The following is a 19570-nucleotide window of genomic DNA, read 5'->3' as shown; positions in this document are numbered from 1 at the left end:
ATGGTGTCATAGCTCGACCAGTTTAACGTTTGGCGTCATGACCAAGGGCCACCACGCTGATGCTTTGATGCAAAAAAGATGGTACCATGACCTAATATTCCCTTGCAACAGGTCACTGCAATCAAATGATTTCACAAACAGGAGACGTCTACCCCAGTTGACATCTGCTTTGCCCTATTCCTTATGAATAAATCTTTCAAGGTCATTTTCAGCTTCGTTCACAGAGAGAGAAAGAATAGGATTGAGGTATAAGAGCTCATCAAAGGCCACGTCAGGAGAGTACAACGTTCTGTTCATAGCTGTGCGTTTTGCCTTTTATCCCATTTGACTCAAGAGCACCAATGACCTCCAGCTGAAACCAAGCTTGGCAGCACATTTTGCTCTCGGATGCCTCGGTAGTCTTTAGAGTTGTACAGATTCAAGAGAGAACATAATGGAGCCTCGTCCATTCGTACACAGTGGCCAGACAAAACTATTGGTAACCAATCTCACATTGGATGCTGAGACAACATGAGGAGACTGGAATTTGCCCAAAATCTTTTTCACATTCCACATCTGGGAGAATGTCTTTTTCAATGTGCAGACAGAGCTGTTTGGCAAATCACATCAGCTCCGGGTTAAAAGAAAAAAAAAACTTATATTTATGAATCATTTTATATACATTCACCCCATAAAACGTCACAATGCATTGCATTATACAGGATACATGGTACTTATGAAGTGTCATGTGTATTTTGAATATACAATACCTATTGCAGTCGGTTAATAAAGAAGAATTTGGCACATTCAATTGGCTGAAGTGAGATATCATGTGGTTTGGTTACGGTATTTTCCTGTTGGGAGTGGATAATGCATGTTGTACTCTTGCCAATCTCAAAAGCCCTTCAAGTTCTTTCTTGTTCATTCATATTACGAACAACAATGCTTTGGCCGGTGTTCATTTGATTCCAAACTCCCCAGTGTAGTCTGAGAATTGCTGGTGTATCTTCTCACCTTGGCACACACATCAAGCATGGACAACGCTCACATTACATTCCATGACCAACAGCCCGCTGCTTTCGATGCGCTTTTTTCTCTGTTGTTTCTCTTTGAAATATCTCCGCCCTTTCCGCAGTTTGGCCTTCAATCAAAGCGGAGATTGTAATATTTTTAGTGGAGCACAGTCATCAGTGAAAAGTTCAGCGTAACCGATTTTTCCAGTTCAAGGAGGCCTTGCTGTCTATGGCGTTCCCCTCGCCAGGTTGTGTTTCTTGGGCACATACAATGGGAAAAAGAGTCGGATTTCTTTGGTGGAACTTGTGCTTGGTTGACAAAAACAAATCATTTGTTTACGCCACAGGCTGTTTTTCATGACTCGTTTCCATGTTAAACTTAAATGTTCAATTTAAAACAATTAAGGAACATATTATAGAGTTGATGTATGGCTTGATTTTCCTGCTGTATGAAATTATTATACCGCATTTTCTGCACTATAAGGTACTTTGGAATAAAAGGCCCACTTTCAATGAATAGCTTATTTTAAAACTGTTTTCATATACTGTATAGGGTGCACCGCATTATAAGGCGCACAGAATAGAAGCTACGATAGTGGCTACGGTTATGTTATGCATCCACTACATGGAGATGCGCTAAAGAGAATACAATAGAATACAATTCAGATGTATTTACATAGAGCTTTCACAATCTCTCCAGCTGCAACAAAGCGCTTACAGAACATGTAAAATACGGCATCCAAAAAAATCTGAATATTGATCCATATACTGTATATCAGCTTTTGAGAAAATTGAATGCTATTAGGTGCGCCTTATAGTGCGGGAAATACGGGTAGTCTTTTACTGGTCTGTAAGTCAAACAAGACATGCCTTTTATGGCCTACACTGTAAACTTTACCCCAAAAAAAATAAAATCACATGTTGTATCAGGTTAAGGTTAGGACTTTAAGGCCAGTCAAGTTTATCCTGACCACACCCTGACCGTATTTCTTTACGGACCTTGCTTTGTGCAATGTTGTACAGCAGGGGTGTCCAAAGTCGGTCCTCAAGGGCCGCTGTCCTGCCTGTTTTCCAGCTCTCCCAGGAGACACACACCTGATTCAAATAATCAGGAATATTCTAATGCTGCCTCAGAGCTGGATGATGAGCTGATCATCTGAATCAGGTGTGTTGCAGCTGAGAGAGATGGAAAACAGGCAGGACGGCGGCCCTCCAGGCTGGACATGCCTGGTGTACAGTATTGTTTTTCAGATTTAGACTTCATTCATATTAATTTGGTGCTTCCCAATACACCTTCATATTTGCAACAGGAACAGGAAGTGGCCTGGAATTGTCTGGAATATTGGCCCTTCATTACCAGTGAAAGCAACTCTAAAGCCTTTAGCCTACCAAATACATTTTGGACAATTCTATGCTCCCACTTTCGTGGGAACAGTTTGTGGATAGCCCCTTTCTTGTTCCAACACAACTGTTCAGCAGTGCACAAAGTAAGGTCCACTATAAACACGGAGGAGGGAGTTTGGTGTGGACCATCTTGACTAGCCTGCACAGAATCCTGACCTCACCCCATTAGAACATGTTTGGGATAACCTCACAAATGCACGTCTGGTAGAATGCTCCCCAAAAAATCCCAGAAGCACTCCTAAACCTTGTGGAAAACATTCCGGGAAGAGTTTAGGTTGGACTGATGTATTAACTATAGGTTATAGTTAGAATGTCATTAAATCCATCCACAAGTCAAGGCAGATGCTTTAAGCCAATACTTTTGGCTATAAAAATGTATTTCTATCAACGCATTGTTGACCAATAACAGTTACAACAACATAACACTTGAATTTTTCCATTTGATGATTGAACAAATACTATATGCACCACATGAAACAATAACAGCAGCCTTGGTAACCCTGTGTTCAATTTGTCTGAAGTGTTTTCAGTCTGACGTTTGACTTCGATGAATTTGCACTGAAAGTCTCTGAGTCGCCTCAGCAAAGTGGCAACACATGTTTCAGACAGATTCTTTTATTGATTTATTTTTTAATGGCAACATTGCTGGTTTTCTTGGACAGATATGTGCCCGACTAGCCTTTGCGCCTCGCTCAGGGTTTATTTCAATGATGTGTCTGGAAAAATGTGACTGTTTCCTCTTGCTGCGATACATTGTGATATTTTGTCCAATAGCATGTTGCGAAATAGATGAACCAAACCCGGGTTTTACTGAAAGAATATAATTTTTGGATGAATTCAAGTGTGCATACTGCCTCATCTTGCGACTTGAGATTGAAATTGTACCGGGTGAAAAATGTTTAGACATGTAGAAATTAAAATGAACTCCTCATGTTTGCTGATTGTTCACCATGAAAGCTTTTGTTAGTTAGAGCTGCGAAATTGTGCTACTTATCTGCTGAATAGCATGTGTGCCTCTTCTGTACTCTAATGCAAACAAATTAAAAACATCACTTTCCATTTTTTCCCCATCCCATGCCCTGAAATAAAAAAAGTCAAATAAAAACACCACTCAACAAATAATTAGCAGGATGTCGAAATACGGAGAAAAGAGCCGATCAAGTGTGTGGAAATTGGGCAGGTGCATTTTATGTGCTACTACCCACAATGCAACAAATATTGTATAATAATGTTTGGGATGACTCATTAACAGTTTCTCAACTGCTGCATTGTAGGAATGCTTCATGATTCGGTTCAAAAAATGGCCAAAGGAGCATAATGAGCTTTTAGTAGACTATTGTTTTAAAAAATAGCCATTGCCATCAATTTACAGTGATCTTTTACAGTGTGCAGTACTGTAGATGTCATGAACTGGCCAACATTTAAGCCAAAGTTTATTTTAGCCGTAAATAAACGCTAGATAACTTCCAGGGAAAGGCACTGTCACACAAAGAAAAAGGTGTACTTTGTTGTTCGGACTCTTTTACGCAGCCTCACTTAGCAGTAGCATTGTCGCACTGTCAGCCCGAGCGTAGTTAACGGCTGACAAAGTTAACTAGCAATTGTGATGTTGCCAGGTTCAGCCTCGGAGAAGTATTTCAGCACTTAAGAGCGAGTGCCATGCCCGAAAGTGTCGAGTCGAAGCCAATCCCGTCTTTGAGGGAAGTCCATTTTGTTGGAGTCGTGTAAAAGCACTTTCAGAAGTGCAGCTTGAGGCACAGGCTTTGGAAAGAGAGTTTCCCTTGACCTTTCTACACTCAAATCCTGTTTAAAGAGTTGCTCCTATGGTGAGTCAGCACCAGCAGTGGGTAGGGCAGCATGGGAAGGAAGAGCGAGTGTTTAGGACTGTGGCCGTTGTTTTGTAGTCTGGCGCAGAGTGGGCAGCGGAGGTGAGTGGCGTGCTGGGCTGCAGAACTTTGGATCAAAGGCAGAGCAGATGTGTTTTCAGTCCACCCCCCGCCCCAACTCCCACTCCGTAACGTCTTCTCCGCTCTGGACGGGACTTTGTGTTTACTCATCACCTCAGCACGCCTCAGTTGTTCCCGTTTCACAACAGCCAGCGCTGCAGCTTTCCCAAGGGACCAGAGCATACAATCTTGTCCACCTGGGCCAAGTGCAGGCCTAGAATGACACGTGGTTCTGTCCTGTTTTTCGTGTCACATGGCTGCCTTGATTGTTTTGCACAACACGAGCGCATACTGGCAGGCTTATGTTAATCCTTACAAGATGGGTGTCTCCATGAACCTCCTTGTTGAAAGCGCTATGATCTGTCTTCAGTTATTACCAAGTCCATGTCCGTGCACGTTGGTTGATTTTGTGCAGGGGCGATATGGTGAGCTTAGAGCCTTAGACAAACAGAGCATTCTTCTTCACTCGGGTGAGGGACGGAGTCAGTGGGACTCGCTTCTCTGCAGGCGATGTTATCTGCTCCGGCAGTGAAAAAAAACTTTTTTTTCTCCTCCATTATTATCTTTATTCTTGATGCCAATTTAAGCCTTTTGTATCCATGCCATGATAATTCTGCTCATAGGCATGTGAATGAAAAGCAATCATTTATTTTTCAAAAGTCCAGTTGAGTGAGGGATTAAAACATTTCAATACGGAGCTTGAGTCGTTGCGTGTGTGTTTGACAGGATCCTCCTTTGCATCTCGCCAGCTTAATGTCGTCTTCGGCAAATAAGCTTTCGTTCTTTTTCTTTTCAAAGCTTTTCTTTGAATTAACAAGCTCCAGGGGTGTGGAAGAGCCACACTAAAAGAAATAAAATGAACATTTGTTATGGCATTGTAGAAGCACATTTATTATGATGATGATGATTATTATTATATTATTATTATTATTATTATTATCTGCTTTTGTTTTCCCTCCACTTCTCCAGTTGCTGGAAACCCCTGGTGATGAACCATCGTCGGCCATCCCTTTTCCCTCTCCGACTTTCTGTCTCGATCCTTCTACCTCTCTCTCGCTCTCTCTCTATCCATCCATCCATCCATCCATTTTCTGATCCGCTTTATCCTCACAAGGGTCGCGGGGCGTGCTGGAGCCTATCCCAGCCGTCTTCTGGCAGTAAGTGGGGAACACACTGGACCGGTTGACAGCCAATCGCAGAGCACATAGAGACGAACAATCATCCGCGCTCACACTCACATCTCGGGACAATTTTGAGTGTTCAATCAGCCTGCCATGCATGTTTTTGGAATGTGGGAGGAAACCGGAGTACCCGGAGAAAACCCACGCAGGCCCGGGGAGAACATGCAAACTCCACACAGGGATGCCAGAGCTTGAATTGAACTCGGTACCTCTGCTTTGTGAGGTCGACGCGCTAACCACTGGTCCACTGGGCTGCCCCCCCCCCCTCTCTCTGTCTCGCTCCCTCTCTCTCTCTTCATCCAACATCTTTGTCTTTCCTTCCGTCTTCCACTCTTTTGAAGTTGCGCCGACACGAACAGACAGGCATCGTTCTCAGAGAACCTCCTATCGGCTTTGTGTTGATTTTTCTTTCAAGTTTATTTTCAAGCGCCGTTTATTCATAGGCAACGGATGAAAGCACGTATCAAGGCTTTGCATAGCAACTGACTACACCCACACTTTTCTCAGAATTGTTGTTGGTGGGTTGGCTGGGCATGGGTTTGTATTTGGGTCATTGTCCCCTTTCCAAAGGCAGTCCCCCGCCCACCCCCCAAATCCCCCCCACAGTGTATAACAGAACGAGCGTAAAAGACTGACCTTCAGCCTACACGTCGTGACTCAATCTCTACACAAAAGATAGTCTGTGGAACACTTCCTGTGTGAGCATTCTTGTGTTTGTGGGCAAGATCAATTGTCAGATGCGAGAAATAACTTTCCTTTGGTGAGTTTCCCCTCTTCATCGCACTTTTCACTTTGATTCTTCATTATTTTGTCCCCTTTTTTTTTTGCCCATGTGTTTCTCAACTTTGAGTCCAGCATACAACAAATAAGAATCTGTTTTTGGACACTGTCTCCATGCTCCAGTTTGCGTATTCCTTCCTCCGTTGCTTGTAACTGTCACAAATCATTTTTCCTCTGATGCGTCTGGAGAGCGGAGTCAATTTGCCAAGCCAGAGCTCACCACATTGGCTTTTCTCATCTTGGATTAATCAGTTTACCAACCACTTTATAGGATAGCAACGATCTGAAAAATAATGTTTTAACCGTTGGGTTTGAGGTCACAGAATCATATCAACATAAAATTGGATGGTCAGTGAGCATTGTGAATCTGCAAATGTGGTTTTTGTCTTTTCTGACCTTTGTTGAAAGGGTTCTGGTTTTAAATATTGTCTGTTTGCTCGATTCCCATGCCTGTGACATTTTCAGATATTCACAGTGTCCCTCGGAGCATAAATTTGAATTATCTACCAACCCGGCAGCATCTGCTTCTTTGTTATTGTTGTCGTTGTTGTTGTTGTTTTTCACAGGGAACCGTGAACCTCAGCACTGGAGCTTTCTAATCACCTCGAAATTTCACACTCAAACACACCTAGTACTTCATTACTGTTATTTGTTTTCAGTCATGTCTTATTTCACGTGTGGTGCCTTTTTAACCAATTTGATGTTCCAGGTGCTCTTCAATGTTGTCACGCTAATTTCAACTACAGGTCACAAAGTCAACCATGTTTGATATGATCGCTTTGAGAAATGAGTGACTGATTATTATGTCACAAAGACTTGATCTTAGTTTCCTCTGATGCTGTGTACGCGGCGGCAATATACGGTGAACTATTTGAAATGTAGACTCTTCAAATTCAACAAATGTAATGGACTCCTTCACAATCCAGGCTTTGGGCTTTGACTTGATCTAATTGTGTTCTGATTTTTTTTTTTATGTGTTCTGTTGAATGTTGTCCAACACTGCTAGATGACAGCTGTCTGCAGCAGAGCCAAATCTTTCCCAAGGATGCCAGGGATAATATTTTTTGTTTACACGGATTTTGTTTGTCCTCTCTAGACCGAGCTGAGTGAACAAAGCAGATCCGAATATTTTTCCAGAGACGGAGAAATCCAAGAGTCTTTCAACTGCGCCACAAAAATAAAGAAGACCGTGCTTCAAAAGATGTAAGTATGATCTAATTCAGAACTTTCCGACCTCTCCAGTCAGACAGGATGCTCGAGTATCTGCTTGTCTTGTCCAGAGCCCAAAACTGTAATGTCCAGCAAGAGCACCGGTTTCCCATTGTGGGGGAGCAGCAAATTGAGCAAAGAAGCAGCATTGAAGACCAAAGCGACAAATGCGATGGTCCCCACTCATACTCGAGTTCATTCCTAAGTGTCTGTAGTGCTGTAAGCGCCGCCCCTCAGAACATCGGGCAACAGGCACCATGCTCCAATGCTGTGACTCAAGACCAAGGCCTGACCTATAAACTGACTAAAACTGACGGTTGTTCTCCAGACAGCAGGAAGCCCAACATGACCTCGGTGGGTTTGTGCCCGCGTGAAATCAGTCCAGGAACCAGACGTAGCAAGAGGGGTAAACCCAGCGATTCAGAAGACCCTCGCCCGCTCAAGGCCAAGAGGACGGGCCTCTGCAGACCTCCAGCCACAATGCAAACTGACCCCAGTGCACGCTTCACGCAAACATCCGAACACGACCCTCTTCCTCTGCCACCCCATCCTCTAGACGAAACCAAGGCAGAGTCCAAGGCTTTCCCAGTCTCCGAGTACACGAAAACCACAGTGGAAGTAGAGCTGCTTACTCCAGGGAAACGGGACCGTAGGCTCCCCCTCACAAGCAATAACACAGCACAGACGAACCAAAACAGGCCGGCCGCAAGTCGGAGGGGCCTATCTGTCAAGCTTGCATCCTCGGGCTCCTCTATTAGTTCCAGATCCACAGGCGGTGAGGAGGGAAGTGAAAATGTGCCCAGAACCTCGAGATTACGGCGACTGAAGAGGTCCTGAGGGGAAACGAGGAGCTACAGTAAAAATGCCTGACGCCATCCAGATCGAAACAAAATTTTGTCAAGCCCAGTCATCTGCCACCAGCCTGCCTCCCACCCTCGCAATTGTACACACAAACACACACACACACACACACACACACGGCCTTTTACTACAATTACTATTCTTTTCACACAAAGCCGCACATGCGGATCCAGTACAGAGCACATAATTGATACATGAGCGTTTTGAGTTATGTTTTGTCAAATACTTGAAACAGACTTCGCCTCCACCCATAAGTAGTGGTGGTCAGGAGAGGCTTGCAAATGAAAGTCAAAAACCCTTAATTGGAGTTTAGACTCGGGTTTTGTGTTAAAGATTGGGGATTTCAGACAGCCAGGAGCCATGCAGTACGTCATGGCTTTTAGCCTGAAGTACTGTGGCTCCCATGTGTCTGTAAATTGTCCACTTTCCCTGCTCGAGCTCTGCTTTGATTGATTGCTGTTTCCAGATTTATTTCATCTGTTTGTTTTTTCTTCTTCTTTTTTAATGGTATTTTATTTTTTAATTCTTAGAGCATTTTCATTCATACATGATTCCCATTCATACTTATTCCTGTACTTAAGATTCCAAAGACATGAAATAAACTGTATCGCAAACAACGTGCCCAGACCTTTCACTATTACTGAATTATGTTTTCTTTTTTAAATTTTTTTTTATTTGGGTGCCCATCAATTGAAAAATTAGCTGTCGTACCAAAGCGTTTGGCACTCGAGCTCCATCAAGAGATCAAGATCCACGGTCCGTGCCAGCTGAGCATCTGTCAACAGCCACTCGTCTCCAAAGAGTTCGAAGTAACGACAGTCCAATTGCCACTCCTAACGCAATTGAAAACGTACAACGCTCTACTTGATGACAAGTCACCCTATAATATACTCTTTTAATAAACCTCTTGGTTTTACTGGACAGACATTTTATGATCTGGATAAATCCGTCTTTTCCTGGGGGAAAAACAAAGCAAAACCAAAAAAATAAATAAAACAACCCACCATCTTTGACAGACACATAAATTGCCCGCTTGTCATTGGAAAACAACCATGAAAATATATGATCGAGATCTGTTCAATGTCTCGCTCACACGTTCCAGAAGCCTGAAGCTCAGAGCGCATTGACAGTGAAAGTCTGCCCAACACTAACCATCAGATCAGTGGTTGCTTCCTCAGAAGGCGCCGATGTAATTGGAACCGAAGAACATAGAGCGGCCAAATCTTTGGTAGGAAGAGCAAATGTTTTAAGAATTTTTTTGTTTTAAGTGTTTGACACTTTTATGTTTTAAGTTGTTCTGAAGAGGTGGTAAGAATCTCTCACATTGGCTTTAATTTTATTTCATTTAAAACAAGAATCTGCAGAAGCGTAAAAACTCGCCAAACCCTCTCAAGCTTGCGAGTCTGACAGGTTTAATTAAATCAAGATGACAAAGTCACCGTTGTTAAAGAATTATATTCACAAGTGGCATGTAATGTAATGTCTTAGAACAAAATAAGACCACTACAAAATCCTGGTTTTGCCATTTAGGTTTCGATATTTTATACTACAGGGATATGATGCAGCACCATTTCAAGTCTTAATTAACCAACCTGTCAACTTTTCGGAGCGCCAATCCGTATAAACTACCAAAAAAAATCCTTATAACACACCAAAGCATTTTATATGTCAAAATAACGGCAGAAAAAAACCCATGAAATTTTCAATATTTATTGTAGATCTCCATAATACAATGTCTGGTTAATGTCTAATCATCATTCTACTTAGTGGCATTACTGTCTTCAGAGTTGTATTCCTGCATTACTTTTTTCACCAACTCCAAATGATTTGGAGTTGGTGAAAAAAAAAACGGAAATTTTCAGAATCCGTATGATGTGAGATACGGCCATATACGTAAGATTCACCACAAAATCCGTACGAACTTTGGCTAAACCGTATGAGTTGACAGGTATGAATTAAAACGGTTAATATGGGACTGACATCATACCAATTTTTTAAGGAGAGTTCAGAATTGAGCGACCCTGTTTTACAACCGCAGCTTTCACGCATCTGAGCATTTTCCCAAGTAATCCGTCACCTTGCTGCTGGGTGACTTTACGCCACTCCTGTTCCAAACATTTAAGCAGCTTGACTGATGGATGGTTTTCATCACATTCAAGTGATTGGGCTGAGGCGGTCCTCCTGACCTGGTTGTGTGACTACGCGTGTTGTCTTGCTTCAGAGAACAATCCCAAGTAAGGGAACGTTGACAAAAATAGGAAGCCCGTTTTCCTCCAGGGCAATTTGTACGTGGGTTTGTTCAATAGAATTCTGCTGAATGCTCAAAATTCCAACAGGTCAGAGATCCTCCAACTAATTTTACAGTCCGCGTGAGACATTGCGGTTTTCTGCAATGGAAGGAATGGCTGCCACATATGTTGATATGCTGATTTAGAAAACTTCGGGAGTGTAGGCTACATTTTTTTTTTCCAGCGCTGTGAATGTATTCAAACCCCAAATCCTCGAGAGACACTCATCACACGCCCTCTAGAACAAAGGCATCTTTAATTCTCTTTTCATACAAAATATTTAATAAATACAACTTTCAAAAATATATTGCCAGATCAACACATTGTTCTCAAGTTCAAACAAGTCAAAAATGTTGCCATGATCTCAACAGGGTTAACAAATGAGATAAACATGTTTGTCTTGATAGTCTCATTAAAGAACTGTGCTCAGAAACGATGCAAACAAAAACTTTTGTCAAGAGAGGCAGTGTATTTCACGTGGTTCCACAGTGTTCCCATCGCCAATCTACTCTTCAAGTACTCACAGTCTAGCTTATGATATCATGCTGACTCATGCGGATGGGAATCCTCGCTCGTCGTAGTCGCGCGACCTGCCTCGTCACGTTGGTGGATCTCGACAGCCGTTGAAATGTGTGAGTGAAACTTGTTGGCCGCTTTCGGACATTTTTGCTTCCCTTACCGTCTGATGGCAAGCAATATGTCTGCCACCTTGTCCATCCCACGCATCAAGTAGCCTTTATTTATCCACACTTGCCTTCAGTCAATGTCCTGGCAACAAATGAATGAAATATCAAATGTGTAAAAAATTACCACAAAAAAAAAAAGCCGTAGGCCAAAATGTGCCCACAATTTGCCTCTGAAATTCTGGCGTTTGGCTTCTTAGAACGCATTGGAGGAAACGGTCATCGAAAAAAATGATGGTAAGCTTCCACAGCTAGCAAAACCTTCAAACTAGACAGAACATATAAATAAAAAGGAATGATATCTTAAGGCTCTTGATTATTAAATTAATAAATCAAATATACACAATGATTAATAAAAAAAATGTACATATCTACATATTCTAAATCAACACATAAATTCTTCATATTGGCAGCAATTGCTGACATTAAACCCACCCCGTCCCCCGATCCAAACCTCCCCCTCCCCCAAAATAAAAATAAATAATAAAGTTGATTTTTTTTTCCTCATTCGACAGTGGTGAAGTCTAACGCTGAAAAAGGCACTTTCTCCAAAAACGAATTCAAAAAGCACACCACTAAAATGATTAGCTCTAGTGCTGAACGCAACAGGGTTGTTTGAGTCGTTGTACAACAATTACAACAGGAGCCCATTCCATGTGTCCACTAATTAAAAAAAAAAACAAAGACGAAAGGGGCCAGGCGGGGGAGGCTGGGGGCGGGACCGAAATGTCGTGGAGTAAACTTAACATTCTACAGTGAAATGTATACCAGTGCCTTGTGTTTCCAGCCAACCAAAGCATCCGTCACTGCCAGTGTAAGCCAGCTTGTCAAAATTTAAATTAACACGGGCAACATAGGAAAATACTGCGGGGCTACGAATGACATGCCAGTTTACCAACTAGGCATGCCAAAGCTCCCCTGGTTCACCCACCACTGGGGTGCGAAGATGTTTAAGGCTTGGTTGCACAGCAACACAGCTGTCCGCTATACTATGTAGTCCATTCTGTTTATGCTGTTTGCCGTCTCCAAGTCTCTGTTGTCCTGTTTATTCGTCCAATTTGGGTGTTTGGGTGTGGAGTTGGGGCTGGAGATCTTCTCGTCCCGCTCCACTAGCGTGTATGCCGGCTGTTTGGCAAAGCGGCCCTTCTGGAGGTGCCTCTCCTTGTCGTCCTCGTCCCCCTCAGGGTGATTTGTCCTTATATTGGCAATGATGGAGTTCTTGTTTTCGTAGTCTTTGATGGCCACGGAAAGGCCCACGTGCTTCTCGATGGGGTTCTTGATCTGGTTGAGTTGCTCGCGCACGTTGTTGGTGGTGTTGTCCTCCGAGCCGGCGGCCGGCGCGCCGGCACCGCCGCCGGGGTTGCTCTGTTTCCGCCGGCGACGCATGCACCACAGCAAGAGGGAGATGAGCACGAGGACCCAGAGGACAATGAAGACTGAGCTGAGGAGGGGCACCAGGTAGTCTGGAGACACAAGAAATTTAACGGTCAGCCAGAGATCCAAAAGTGAAAAAGGATAACGGGGCTTTTAACGTATTACTGCTCCCGCCAGCGCAACCTGACCCCGGAGCCGTGAGCGGGGGAGGGGGCTCTCTTAGCTGTCAGTCTGTTGATGAATGGCGGACATGTGGGAGTCTTACGAGCCCGGCCAACGCAACGCCGCAAATCCGAGCAGCTCTGTGCTTTCCAACCATATTTTGGACTACATACTTTTCAAACTCAATTACACCTGACATGACTTAGTAGTCAAGCGGCAGGAATGTGGTGCTGCTGCAGCCCCGTTTCATTTTAAACACAAGTGCGTGCACGCCTGTCAAAAACCTTACTTGGGGCTTGCATGCGTTTTTGCTGGTGGTTCGTACCAGTTTTGCTGGGACTTGGTACGCGCACCTCCACGATGGAGGCGATGATGGTGTTGTTCCCGTTGCGTTTGCTGACCAGATCGATTATCCGTTCGGTGATCTCTTTTATGGGGCTCCCGTCCAAGCGATGGTCTTCTGTCGACTACATGTGCAGAGAAAATATTAAAAAATAAATAAATAAATAAATAAATAAGAATTAGAATTAGGTTTCACTTAACAAACTGATGGCACAACACATTTCACATATGAAAACGGCACACAGATGCTGCGTGCTGTCAATCAAATACGACTCAGCTTTAACTTTGACGACAAGTGGGAGGAGCTACTCACGATGCAGACATGGATCTCGTTGCTGGCCGAGAATGACGGGTCACAGGTTATGGACACGGAATGCTCCAAGGAGAAATTCTTGACTACGTACAAGCGCCTCAGTTGGTTACACACATTCTCCACCGTCAAGCTCTGCACACCCTGGGGAATAAAATGAGCCACATGTTAATGTAAACAGAAAGCAGAGGGCTCACCAGGAAGTGGAAGGGGGGTAAAAAGGGAAGAGCTCGACAAATGTTTTTGCAAGTATGTATTACGATCTAGCTGGTTGAGATTGGAGACCACAAATTTACAGTATGCGTGAGCCTCGATCTGCTGTCATGCTTGTGAGTGATGATCCCATGTGGCCAAAGTCGCCCAAGTTCCTCTTCAATCCATGTGGTTCCTGAAACTAATCTCAGTGAGTGGGTGTGTTGAGTGGATTGGCACGAGTCCCAAAATCCAATTCAGCGCTAACAGAACACCCTCGTCCGACCCAAATACAAAAGAGGGATCCCAACTCACTCTCGTCAAGATGTCCTTGTTGAAGGTGAAGGTGATGTTGGCGCAGCTATTGTCCTGGTAACTGGAGCTGGGGTGACATTTGGGTGTTGGCGGGAGAGGGTTGGAGCGCCAGCACTCCCCTAGTCCGAGGCACGGCTTGACGAAACAGTGGCCCTCCCTGATGGGGAGGCAGCTCTGGCCTGAAGGACACCCGCCTCGAACTGTGGCACCAAGATGGCAAGTCATTGGACCGCACCACATCTGTAAAAAATAGAATGACACTGGATGACGCAATTCCAGTCAAGTTAGGTATAAACCAAAACGTTATCTGACAGTCACCTTTTTTTTTTTTGCTTTCCACGCAGTCTCCCACATCACTTCCCCTTATGCGTGCTTCATGTTACATTTAAATCAATATTGGAAAGAGTGGTAAACTTATAAACTTGATAATTGCTTATAGGGTTAATCGATTCTCATTAAATTCTCTATGTTCAAGGGGGGGGGGGGTCTGAAAAAATATAGTGTCAGTGGGTGTAAAGTATATTTCCGATCATGACGTAAATACTTTTCTCCATAATTTAAAAAAAGGGTTTCGAAAAATAGATATATTTTCCGATATCTATCTATGCCCCCGCCCCCTCTGTGGGTTGGGGGCCGCTCTAGATGACTTTCACCCCATGATGTATTTCCTCTTGAGAGGAAAATGTCACCATTGTTTCATTAAATGCTTAGATGGGAATGAGAACGCCACTTCAGGCCTTGTCCGTTATCATATGACTCATCCTCCTCCAGTGCGAGGGTGGGAGATGTGAAACTGGCACATGACCAGTGCCATTGTGTTTCCTCTCAAAACAAACGACATCATCGCAGTCGAGAATGTGACACCGCCGAGTGAAGCTGCTCCACATGACTGAATGTGAGAGGCCCGACCTAAGATCTTTTTCTGCTGCCTCACACCCGCTCTGAGTCTGCTTCTAATCCTGTCATTGTTCACGCACACGTTCTCCCAATAGACAACATTAGCACTCGGTGACACGTGCGCGGTCCGTGCCTCACATACCTTTGTGCATACGACTTTCCCGTTGGAACAGTGGCAAGTGTTGCAGTCTTCATCCCATTTGACCCCATCGGAGATCACGTGACCATTAACTGAGCAGGCTTTTCTTGACACTGTGATGAAACAAAGTGCATAATAAAAATGTGGCACGGGTGCAGCGCAGATTTGAATGAGTTGGATGAGTCTGTTATTTTGAAAGAAGAAAGTACCTTCTTGACAGTGTGACCCACTTCTGTCGCTCGGGCACAGACATCGGTAGCCGTTAATTTCATCGACGCAGGTCGAGCCGAAGGAGCATGGGGAGGACTGGCATTCGTTGATATCTGCAGCAAGGAAAAAAAAAGAAAAGGCTACTTAACAAAATAAAGAATGTAAACACTGGGTGTAATCGGTCAGCAAACAACTAATCTCTGGCAAAGTTCACTGAGGCCGTGTGGCATTTAAACAGCACAACACAATAGCTAATTAAATTAACTATTAATTGCTATTATTAATTGCATTAACTGGGCTCTGAGTCCCCCACTCCCTCACCTTATTCGACTTTAAAAGCAGCATCACTCGCAAGTATGCAGGAGTTACAGGCTGGACTTAACGGAACAAAGGGTTCGCAAAGGGAAAGAATGTGGCCATCTGAAAGCTTTTAAGAGGGAAAACAATCTGTGTAATCAGTGTCAGAGAGCATGGCTGATTAGCTGTTGGCACACTAAGCCGCTTTCCCCTGGGGACAGCAGTGGGGCCTGGAGGAGTGACACTGAAATGGCTCGGCCTAGCCCGTAGTCCAACGCCCAGATAATTGGCTGGCGAGACCCGCCGTTTCGAGCGGGCCCGCCGACCGCCCGTGCTCGACGTGACAGCTCAAACGTGGATCAGGGGCCAGCGACACTGGCGAGGTGGGTGGATGCGGAGCTTAACTCGTTCACTCCCAATGACGTTTTTAAACGTCTTTTCAGACTTGGTCCAGAATTGGCTGGTACTGAATGAGTTAATACTCACTGATCCGACAGTCTGGACCTGCAAAGCCTGGGGCGCACTCGCAGCGGTACCAGTTTTCTCCGTCAACGCAGGTTCCACTGTTGTAGCTGGAAAAGGAGAGGACGTTTTTTGGGTTTTGTTTTGTTTTGTTTTTTTTACACACACACCATTTTCCTCTTTTCCCGATGTTAAACAAGTCATTACAAGAGTTTTTAGTGCAGTTCAAGATCCAAACTGTGGTTATATTACCCTAATATAAGCTTTTACAATTGACCAGTTACAACTAGGAAAATGTTCGGTTGTCTTTTACAGTCGGAGAGGTACACATCATACATGCATCATATTTGATTAACAACAACTGCACTGGGTTTCATTCGATGCAACTAGTCATAAATGGTGCCAGTCGGTGTATGGTACTTGAACGAAAGTTGACCACCTTCTACCTTCCACCTGGCATCATCCGCTAATGCAAAGGTGTCAAAGTCAAGGCCCGGGGGCCAGATCTGGTCCACCATGTCATTTTATGTGGCCCGCAAAAGCAAATTGTCCGTGTCAACTTACATGATCCTTGCTTAAATCGCAAATTGTCATACATAATAAATAACAGTGACATTTTGCAATCATTTTGTTGCCGTTTTTACTCATTTGAGCAATAATTGAACAAATACCTGACTGATTTCAAAACTAGTGAGCCATCATTTTTTGGTGTACAAGTAATAATACGATGTGTTGATTAAACATTTATTCGATAACACTGTCTTTATGGCCCTCCAAGGCAAGATGTAACTCCAAAGAGGCCCACGACAAAAATGAGTTTGACCCCCCTGCGCTAACATTTGTGACTGAAGCTATCGACAGCACGTGCAGTAACCGTTGTGTTAAGCTCCACCCATTCACACCTACGAGCAATTTTGTGTATACAGTACACTTTGATCTGTATCCAGCTTCAACTTACCATGGGTGTGGACTGCAGTCGTTGGTGTCTGAAAGAGAGAGCAAAACGTAATGAGCGCATATGCACGTGAGGGTGTTTGGTACACATAATGGCAAAGAGCATGTCCGGGCTCCTACACCGCCCAATGGTTTCGTCTTATTAACCACACAGTTTAGGGATCACTCCTCCCTTCCACCACCATCACCACAACAACTCCACACACCCAAATTCACAACCGCACTCTCCCCCGCCTCCTTTTGTTTTTTTTCCTCAAATGTCGGGGAATTTCTGTTTTGGAGTGCATGAGCTGAGGGGCAGGGCGGCCGGTGAAAGAGAGCAGGGCTGCAGAACAAGCAGACATGTCACTGTTTGGACAGGAATGCAACAAGAAGAAGGAAGGTGAGGGGGGGTGATTTGGACAAGGGGGAGAAACATCTGTCTCCACTTTCCGAAGGTTGAGCTCCTTTCTCTCCTTCCTCTTTCTAGTCTCATGGCCGGCAGCAGCCATGTTTTTTATTGACATAAACGCCATAAACAACGTACAGCTCTTTGGGGTTTCTCCATGCAGGTGTTTTGCATGCCAATTCCACATTATTACAATCCGGATATTTCGGATTGACGTGATTGCCATTGAATTTTGCTCGTCGTTCAAACACTCATGACATCATACAAAAATAAATAAATAGACTTCCACAACATCCCAATTATACATCCGAAAATTTTAACAGTTATCGCTTTATTCTTGTTCATTTGAATTAATTTGATACTTGATTTACGAGGTCAGAAGCTGGGCAAGAAAATTTTCATCCGGATTTAATTAATCAATTTCAGTTTAACATGGAAAATCTCATTTCACTTGTTAAGTCACTTTGCTCCGAAATTCTATACACACCATAATAAAAACGTGAATTTTGAGATTTGTACAAATGCATTTAAAAAAAAAGAAGAAATCACATCATTCATCTTAAATGGACTCCACTTGCTGCAAATTCAACTGAGCGGGGGCGTGATTTGAAAAGGCATACAACTGTCTAAATCACTTATAGTTGAAGAAAACTAATCTAATAGCTAAAATTGAAGAAACACTTTTGTTCACATCATACATGAATTAAAACTGAATGTGCTTTTCAAAAAATGAACACTAAAACTACTTCTTCAGTTTATAAAACCAACTATAATAAATATAGCAAAAATGTTTTCATTTTTGTCTCTAATATCATACATGAGCATTTTGGGTTCACTTTAAACTTAGTTATTTTGGTATTGACGTACATCTGTACATAAGAATAAACGTCAAACATTTGTTTGAGAGTTGCAATTCACTTTATCATACAGTCATACAATACTGACTTTTTTTTTTCTTTTTCTCTTTTCACAAAGGCCCCCCCCCCACACACACACAAAGCATTTTTGGAAAAAAAAACAACAACACACATGCTCTAAAAACTAATAGCAACTGAATAATATACATTATATACTGAATATACATATACACACATATAGTGTATTTTTCTTCTCAACGAAATTAAAATGAACCAAAATGAAAAATCCCAAACCATTAGAACTCTGGACTAAATTACTCTTTCTTCTGATGCCTGAACCGAGAGATCGCGAAAGAAGGACCTTAGTCAGGGAGGTGACCCAGAATCCAATGGTCACTCTGTCAGAGCTCCAGCATTCCTCTGTGGAAAGAAGAGAAGCTTCCAAAAGGACAGCCACCTCCGCAGCAATCCACCATTCAGGCCTGTATGCTCGTGTGGCCAGACCCAAGCCACTTCCTTCGTAAAAGGCTCACGCAGCTCGCCTGATGCTCGCTTGCCCAAAGGCATCGGCGGACATTGAGAGATCAAATTCACTGCTCTGATCAGACAAAGAGAGCACTCTGTGGTATGAATGCTAGATGTTGGGCTCAGAGGAAACAAGACACCGCTCATCACCTGGCCGATACCACCCCGACAGTGAAGCACGGCGGTAGCAGCCTCATGCTGTGGGCAATTTTTTCCAGTGGTAGGGAAATAGTAATCTACTTGAGGATTGAGGGAAAGAGAACCTTGGACTCAGATGACCAAATCAAATCATCTGTCAGCAGGACAATGACCCAAACGCACAGCCGAGCTCTCAAAAGGCGTAATTTAAGGTCTTGTCAATGTCCTTGCGTGACCCAGCTCGAGACAAAACTTGAATGTGAGTGAACATCTCAGGAGAGATCTGAAAATGTTTGCACCAAAGTTCCCTATCTCACCCGATGGAGCTTGAAAGGTGCTACACAAAGAGCAACGATCGACACTGCCCAAACATAGGTGTGCCCAGCTTGTCATATTCAAAAATACTTGCACGACTGCCAAAGGTGCACTAACAAAGCATTGAGCAAAGGCTGTCGAAAACATCCGCACACTGGATTTTTCTTGGTTTCGTCTTTGCGTTCTTTCATTTGTTTGGTTTTATATTTTTCTCAGTCCCCCTCCCTCCCCTTTTGTCTCTTTGTTGTTGTCGCCCTTTGCAGTTTGCTGGTTTTGCTTTTTGTTGGACCAACCGCTTGTCCGCCGAAACAACTTTGATTGCATAAACGGGAGTAAAATAGTTCATCGA

General features: G+C 43.6%; 2 protein-coding genes across 2 annotated transcripts in view; one reads left to right on the top strand and one right to left on the bottom strand.

The window, feature by feature from the left end:
- slx4ip (SLX4 interacting protein) overlaps positions 1-8990 on the top strand; it is a 33484-nt gene extending 24494 nt beyond the window's left edge. Inside the window, exons 6-7 of the mRNA XM_052080802.1 lie at positions 7400-7506; positions 7584-8990. Of these exons, the coding sequence (XP_051936762.1) occupies positions 7400-7506; positions 7584-8349 (873 nt within the window). The 3' untranslated portion in view covers positions 8350-8990. The remainder of the gene's footprint in view (positions 1-7399; positions 7507-7583) is intronic.
- Positions 8991-10900: 1910 nt separating this feature from the next.
- jag1b (jagged canonical Notch ligand 1b) overlaps positions 10901-19570 on the bottom strand; it is a 30309-nt gene continuing 21639 nt past the window's right edge. The window contains exons 19-26 of the mRNA XM_052080783.1: positions 17003-17030; positions 16069-16154; positions 15285-15398; positions 15079-15188; positions 14040-14279; positions 13536-13676; positions 13206-13347; positions 10901-12807 (exon numbers count right to left, since the gene is read on the bottom strand). Coding sequence (XP_051936743.1) covers positions 12329-12807; positions 13206-13347; positions 13536-13676; positions 14040-14279; positions 15079-15188; positions 15285-15398; positions 16069-16154; positions 17003-17030 — 1340 coding nt within the window. The 3' untranslated portion in view covers positions 10901-12328. The remainder of the gene's footprint in view (positions 12808-13205; positions 13348-13535; positions 13677-14039; positions 14280-15078; positions 15189-15284; positions 15399-16068; positions 16155-17002; positions 17031-19570) is intronic.

Source organism: Hippocampus zosterae, chromosome 11 (assembly GCF_025434085.1).
Source record: "Hippocampus zosterae strain Florida chromosome 11, ASM2543408v3, whole genome shotgun sequence".
NCBI lineage: Eukaryota > Metazoa > Chordata > Actinopteri > Syngnathiformes > Syngnathidae > Hippocampus > Hippocampus zosterae.
Note: the sequence above shows the minus strand (reverse complement) of the source record. Positions and strands in the feature narration are given on the sequence as shown.